Raw genomic sequence first — 7,554 nt, forward strand, 5'->3', positions numbered from 1 at the left:
AATCAATGGTGGTGGTATCAGATCACAAAACTTCAGATTTTCAAAAGAGAATTAGTTGCGACTTCCATCTATGTATGGTCTGCATAAGAGTGGGATCATCCCAAGGTGTGTGTTGGGGGGAGGACCAATCTAGGATCAGTGATGAGGCAAAACCCCAACTACAGTGCCCAAAAAGATAAAGTAAGCAAGTGATGACAACTACACTGATATATCACATTTGGGTCGACCCTTCAAATTTTTAATTCATTTAATTCAGACCCTCAAGTCACTCTATGAACAGATGAAGCCAGACAGAAATTAAGCTTTTCGCAAAAAAATTAAAAATTACAGAAATGCTTTCATCGATTACTACAAAAGAATAAAAAAAAGGTAACACTCCTGGAGTACACAGATACAACTTAAAATATTAAAACCATTTTTAGTTTTTTAACAAACATGTTAAATCAAATGCTCTGTGTAATGGTTTAGGCCCAGAGCAGGCCCGATCCTTTTTCCACCGACGCTCCTGGCCCTCCTCCTTTCATGCCGAGTGCTCCACAGCAAGCCGCTTGCTGTGGGAGCACCACCCAGTCCCACCCCCCCTCTCCTCATTGGCTCACTGGCAGTAAGGGACAGCAGCGGGCCAATGGCTCCCACTGCTGTGTCAGCCAATGAGGAGGGAGAGTCCCTGGAGATCCGAGGCTCATGTGCACCCTTGCTGGATCGTGATGGGGCTCAGGTAAGTAGGGGGGGGGGTTCCAGTTGGTAAAAAGATCACAAAGCAGGGTATACAACCGCTTTAAGGCTTTAATCACACTTGTACGACTTCAAAGTTGCACTGACTTTAGGAGTGCAACTTTGGATGGGTGCAACTTGGATACGACTTTTGGCTTGGACCATTGATAATGGACAACCGTTTGCATTGTAGAACATTCAGGACTTTCACACAACTTTTGAGGGTTAACATTGAAGTCTATGGCCCTCAAGTTGCATGAAAGTCGGACCAAAGTAGCCATATCTATTAATTTGGTAAGCTGCTGTAACTTGTACACTGTACCCTTTATCAACAAAAGTACTTTTATCGGGAGGAAGAGTTGCTGGCTCTTCACTTTATACTCTTTTTTTTTTTTCACCTTTATGCATTTAAAGCATGAAGGCCCTACCCTCACTAGGTATGCAGGAGGCATGTCAGTTACCCTGTTCCACCCAGTCTTTTCACTGGTAATTTTATATAGTGCGACAGGCCAGCTGCGTTCTAGTAAATAAGAAAGGCATCCTTGGTTGCTAGGATGCAGGGGGCCTGTCACTATATAAAATATAAATAAAAACAAAAACTTTTTTACAAACTATTTCGTTCAGGCCGATGGATCGAAACTCCACAGCAGGACCTTACCTGTAACATCCCAACTATCTCCACCTTGTTAAAAAATATGAAAGAGTGAAGCGTGGACAGCATGTTTTCTTCAAAGACAGAAGGGGTGGGCAATACCACGTCTTGTATATACTGCACTCTGTAGGTCTGGTGAATTTTCTGTTTCAGTTCAAGGTCTGATATGGGAATCACCTCTTTAAACTTAGCAGTTTTTGTTAGAAACTCGCGGTGTTTGCGCTGCACGGACAAAGACGGGTCGTACTCTAAGCAGCCAATGATGTCCATAATGCAGTCTTCTGAAAACATGACCTCAAAGAGTGCAGTTCGGTTTAAAAGGAAGATCCCCTTGATTATTTCATACAATTGGTGCAATCCTTCAACGTTCTCCAGGTCTTCACACACGTGGAAAAGTTCCAGGAGTTTTTTGATATATCCCTCATTCTCCAGGGCCAGGGCAAGTTTCTCGCGACGTAGCGGAGACGGTAACGACGATGCCACGACTTCGGCGATCTCCTCTAGCCGGCTAAGTTCACAGCCTGGTAGCTCCAGGCCTGGGGAGGACATGTCCTCGAAGCGCTCCTCTTCCGATTCGTCCACAAGGTCCTGAGTGATGTCCACCGAGGGGTCTTTCCCTTGAACCTGGAAGAAAAACAAAAAAGGGGGCTTTAGAGTAACTGGTTAAACATTCATCTGCGCACAACTGCTAAAGTGTGCCAACTTATCTGTTCTGCCAGAAGAATCACACCTGACCACATACTGCAGGACTTCAGCCATGATAGCAATGGTTATTTATTTATCTAAGTGTTTGACAAAAAGAACCTTGTGCTTTCATAGCACCTGACTGGAAGCCTATAAGGAGGACTCTGGTGACAAACACACTGCCTTTGCGCAGTACTGGCTCGGTTTTAAAGCGGTGGTTCACCCTTATTAACATGTTTTTAGCATAAAATGAGGCATAGTAGCGCGAGCTACAGTATGCCTGTCTTTATTTTTTTATCCCCGTACTCACAGTGTAATCGTAGACGCAAGATTCCGACTCCCCGCGGGGAATGGGCGTTCCTATGGAGAGGGAAGGTGATTGACGGCCGGCTCTGGCACGTCACGCTCCCCAAAGACAGCCGGAACAGGTCTCGGCTCCTCACGGCGCCTGCGCACAGACTATGCGCAGGCGCCGTGAAGCGCCAAGTCCTATTTCGGGTATTTCCGGAGAAGCGTGACGTGCCAGAGCCGGCCGTCAATCATGCTGCCTCTCCATAGGAACGCCCATTCCCCGAGGGGGGTCGGAATCTTGTCTCTACGATTACACAGTGAGTACCGGACTAAAAAAATAAAGACAGGCATACTGTAGCTCGCGCTACTATGCCTCATGTTATGCTAGAAGAAAAAAAAAAAAAAATTTTATTAATAGGGTGAACCCCCGCTTTAAATCAAGGTGGTTGAGATGTTTCTGTAAATCAGCATATCAATAGTCAAGCCAACACTCTCTGTTCGGAGCAGACCAGGAACTGAGTGATCAGCGGTTGCGATTGCTCAGTTGTCCGTTTTAGAGCAGATGTGGCAGGCGAGTATGTTTTTTTTTTTAATCCTATATTTCTTTAAAAGGAGAACCACAGCCAAAGCTCATTTGGCTGTACTTCACAGGACTGCAGTTCACACTGCACTCCTGTGACCCGTTTCCAGCAGACAACGGGCTGAAGCCCGCTGACGTCAAAGAGTCGGTCCAGGCTGGGGAAAGATCGTGACCATATGGTCGAGATCCGCCCCTTACATGCCTGGACCGGCACCCAGCTCAGTGTCTCAGCGAGCCACTGACAGCCTGAGCCGGCCGTTCCAGCCCACTCCATCTTCCCTGATGTTAACCCCCTTCCCAGACAGTTTCATTAGTACAGTGAAAGTGTATATTATTAGCTATCACTGTATTAGTGTCACTAGTGAATTTAGTTCCTCCGCTGCACTCTCAGCCCCACTATAAGTTGCTGATCACTGCCATTAGTAGTATATATATATACACACACACACGTGCGTGTGTATTATATATATATATATATATATATATATATATATATATATATATATATATATATATATATAAAAAAAGTAAAAATATATACACCATAGTTTGTAGATGCTACAACTTTTACACAAACTATTATACATTTGTTTTTATAAAAGACTTGTAGCAGAATACAGTTTGAACAAAATGTATGGAAAAAAAATAAATATTGGATAGGTTTTGTAGCAGAAAGTAAAAAAAAAATCATTTTCAAAATCATTTTTTTTCCCGTTTATATTGCAAATAAAAAGCTCTATTTGTGCGAGATAAAACATAAATTTATTTTGGGTATAGCGTTTCATAACTGCGCAATTACCATTTAAAGTAGTGCAGTGCTGAATAGCAAAAAAAATGGCCTGGTCATGAAGGGGGTAAAACCTTCCAGAGCTCAAATGGTCAAAGTGGTTGTAAACCTCAGACATGAAATATCAACAAAGCAATATCCCACTATAGCAGTGATGGTGAACCCTGGCTCCCCAGATGTTTTGGAACTACATTTCCCATGATGCTCAACTACACTGCAGAGTGCATGAGCATCATGGGAAATGTAGTTTCAAAACATCTGGGGTGCCGAGGTTCGTCATCACTGCTCTATAGTGTCTTAATCTAGAGCACCAAGTGTCATTTCTGTCTGCTGCCTCCTTCCTCTGCTATCTGCATGAGTTACTTCTGACAAGTTTTCCTGACACCAAGAGAAAAAAAGGTGATGATTGAAATGATTGATTTAATGGATTTATAATGCGCCAAATACTGGCCCATCAGGGCAGTGTCTAAGCGCAGGAAACATAACTAGGAAAAAGCGAATCAAATCACAGAAAAAATTGAAAAAAAAGGAAGGAGCTTCAGCAAACAACCTGTGAGTGACAGCCTCGGCTCTGTTTGTGTGCACGGGTGTGCGTCCCTCCAATCAGCTCTCCTCACTGTAATGTGTAATTTAAGTTCTTTGTCCCCCGTTTTCCGAAAGCTCAGAAAAGCTTTAGAAATGATCGACTTTAAAATGATTAACAAAAATGAAAAAAAAAAAAAAAGTCTGTGCTAAACCCATTTGATACAAGAATAATAAAAAAAATTATAATATATATAGGGGGGGGGGGGGGGGGAGAAAGAAGTGTACAAACTCGTGTGTTGCCGCTAATCTTATACTCTGAACAGATGGAGAGAAGAGAAGACTGCAGAAAAACAGGTACAGCTTATATAGGAGGATTTGTTTAATCTATTTGTCTCACCCGAGGTTGGTCACTTCACTGGGTATGTGGAAAGGTTTACAACCACTTGTAAAAGTGTGCTGCTACCAACTAAAAAGACGGATGAAAATGTGACGCCAGCTGTCATTCTGTTCTCTCCTCGATGCCTCCATGGCACCTGGGATTTGTCCAGGAATGGCTATGCTAATACTTTACATGCGTTATTCAATACACTGAGCATGGCACAAATAGAATCTGCTCTTGCATCACATCTAAGAAACAGAAACACGAGAGGAAAAGAAAAAGAGGACACACCTGACATATTTTCTCCCAGATCTCGTCACATCCAGCTTTTTCCTGAAAACTCAGAGCCAGGTCATAGTTTTCAGCCTCCGACCACACGATTAATGTGTCCTGCAAACAAAAAAAAAACAACAAAATTAAAATTTGCATTCACACACAAAAAAAAAAAAAAAAAAAAAAAAAAAGTAAAAAATTAGCCCACATTCCAAAAAGACAGGTGAATCATTTAAAAAAGAAAGAAAGAAAGAAAAGAAAGAAAGAAAGAAAGAAAGAAAGAAAGAAAGAAAGAAAGAAAGAAAGAAAGAAAGAAAGAAAGAAAGAAAGAAAGAAAGAAAGAAAGGTGTTTGAATAGACACACAGAGCAGCGAGAAGCACCAAGAGGATGGGGGCTGCTCTTTGCAAAACTATTGCACAAAGAAGGCAAAACAGTTTTTGTTTTCTTTAATTGCAACCTTTATGCCGTGTACACACGACCGTTTTTCATGACGAGAAAAATGCCATTTTTTAAATTGGTCATTAAAAACGATCGTGTGTAGGCTCCAGAGCATTTTTCTCTACGAGAAAATGAGCATTAAAAATTTAAAAACGGCTCTATTTTTTTCTCGCTGTTTTTTCCACGTCTTCGTTTTTCTCGTTGTGAAAAACAGTCATGTGTAGGCTTTAAAGACGGGGAAAAAAAACACGCATGCTCAGAAGTTACGAGAAGGAAAATTTGCATAATCAGCCCAAAGGGTGGCGCCATTCGAATGGAACTTCCCCTTTATAGTGCCGCCGTACGTGTTGTACGTCACCGCGATTTGCTCAATAATTTTTTCTCACGGTCATGTGTATGCAAGGCAGGCTTAACAAGAATCGCATCGAGAAAAACTTTGTTTTTTTTCCCCATGACATGAATAACGTTCGTGTGTAGCGCATTAGAATCACCAACAACCTTCACTCCAGACCATTCACAATAACCAATTTTAGCTTCTCGGGCTATAAAACATACCTGCTGTTTCTGGTAAGCCGTGTTGGCATTGATTTTTGATTCCAGAAGAAGTGAACCTGGTACAAAAAAAAAAAGAAAAAAAACACAACAGATTAACAAACCTTAGATGGCATTCTAATAAAAATAATGTAATATAGAGACGAATGACCTCAAAATTTACAGTGCCTTGAAAAAGTATTCATACCCCCTTAAAATTTTCCACATTTTGTCATGTTAAAACGAAAATGTGGTTTATTTGGATTTTATGTGATAGATCAACACAAAGTGGCACATTATTGTAAAGTGGAAGGAAAATTATTTAACATTTTTTACAAATAAATATGTGAAAAGTGTGGGGGGTACATTTGTATGGCGCCCCCCGGAGTCAATACTTTGTAGAACCCCCTTTCTCTGCAATTACAGCTGCAAGTATTTTTGGGGATGTCTCTACCAGCTTTGCACATCTAGAGGGACATTTCTGCCCGTTCATGTTTTTGGTTGTAGCATGACAAAATGTGTAAAATGTCATGGGGTATGAATACTTTAAAGTGGGTGTAAACATTTACAGACCACTTTTACCTACAGGTAAGCCTAGATTAAACTTCAGTATCCTATATTCTCTGACACATTAAAAGCCCCCTCCCCCTATAGCTTATTACTTTAGTGTTATGGAGTAGGTCTGGTGCTAGAATTGTTGCTCTCATTTTGGCATGTGCGACGATATGCAACATGTGTATCGCAATCAGCACTTTCATGCGTAGGTGTTCGACGCATGTCTTGTCATCCGTACATTTGGGGGTGGGAGGGGCCTTAAAAAAGTTTTGGGGATAGGTACTATGCTTAAAAGGGGTTGTAAAGGTAAAAGTTTTTTCACCTTAATGCATCCTATCCTAGGACCTTTGGTCTTTTTATCAATTTTGGAGGGACGTCCAGTCCTTGGTAATGTCACTGTTGTGCCATATTTTCTCCACTTGATGATGACTGTCTTCGCTGTGTTCCATAGTATATCTAATGCCTTGGAAATTCTTTTTTTTACCCTTCTCCTGACTGATACCTTTTAACAATGAGATTCCTCTGATGCTTTGGAAGCTCTCTGCAGACCATGGCTTTTACTGTAGGATGTGACTAAAAAAAAGTCAGGAAAGACCTACTAGAACAGCTGAACTTTATTTGGAGTTAATCAGAGGCACTTTAAAATGATGGCAGCTCCCCGGACGTCCTCCACAAGATTTACCCTTCCACCTCTGACCGATGCTGGCGTTGCAACCAAGCCAAGGGCACATTGTTCCATCTCTACTGGACATGCCCCCTGATTGTCCCGTTCTGGACTCAAACACAAGAGCTCCTATCACGCCTCCTGGAGGCGCCCATACCCCTCTCCCCGAAGCTATTTTTTCTGGGCCTATCTCAACCTCGCATAGCTAAAACCCTACAAGAAACTGCTGAGACACAAACCACTGCTGCGAGGTGCCTGATAGCGCTTCATTGGAAGAGACCACCCCCCCCCCATCCAAGAAGCCCTTTATGCTAGGGTCAAAGATATAGAGCTTATGGAAAAAAAAATGACGGCTAGGATCCGGGATGGGTTGGGGACCATGACCTGGTATGGGAGAGGTGGCATGTGGAGGAGGACCCGCGTGAGTCGACGACAGGCCACCAAGGTACATTACTTCCCCGACATTCCTGCCTGCCCCCC

The 7,554-nt window shown here is 42.3% G+C and overlaps 1 protein-coding gene across 1 annotated transcript in view; it reads right to left on the reverse strand.

Annotated features, from left to right (window-relative positions):
* The window catches only part of PPP4R3A (protein phosphatase 4 regulatory subunit 3A), a 44,327-nt gene that overhangs the window by 25,898 nt on the left and 10,875 nt on the right, over positions 1 to 7,554 (reverse strand). Inside the window, 3 exon segments of the mRNA XM_040333161.1 lie at positions 1,373 to 1,990; positions 4,904 to 5,002; positions 5,880 to 5,935. Of these exon segments, the coding sequence (XP_040189095.1) occupies positions 1,373 to 1,990; positions 4,904 to 5,002; positions 5,880 to 5,935 (773 nt within the window).

The sequence above is a fragment of the Rana temporaria genome, chromosome 13 (assembly GCF_905171775.1).
Source record: "Rana temporaria chromosome 13, aRanTem1.1, whole genome shotgun sequence".
NCBI lineage: Eukaryota > Metazoa > Chordata > Amphibia > Anura > Ranidae > Rana > Rana temporaria.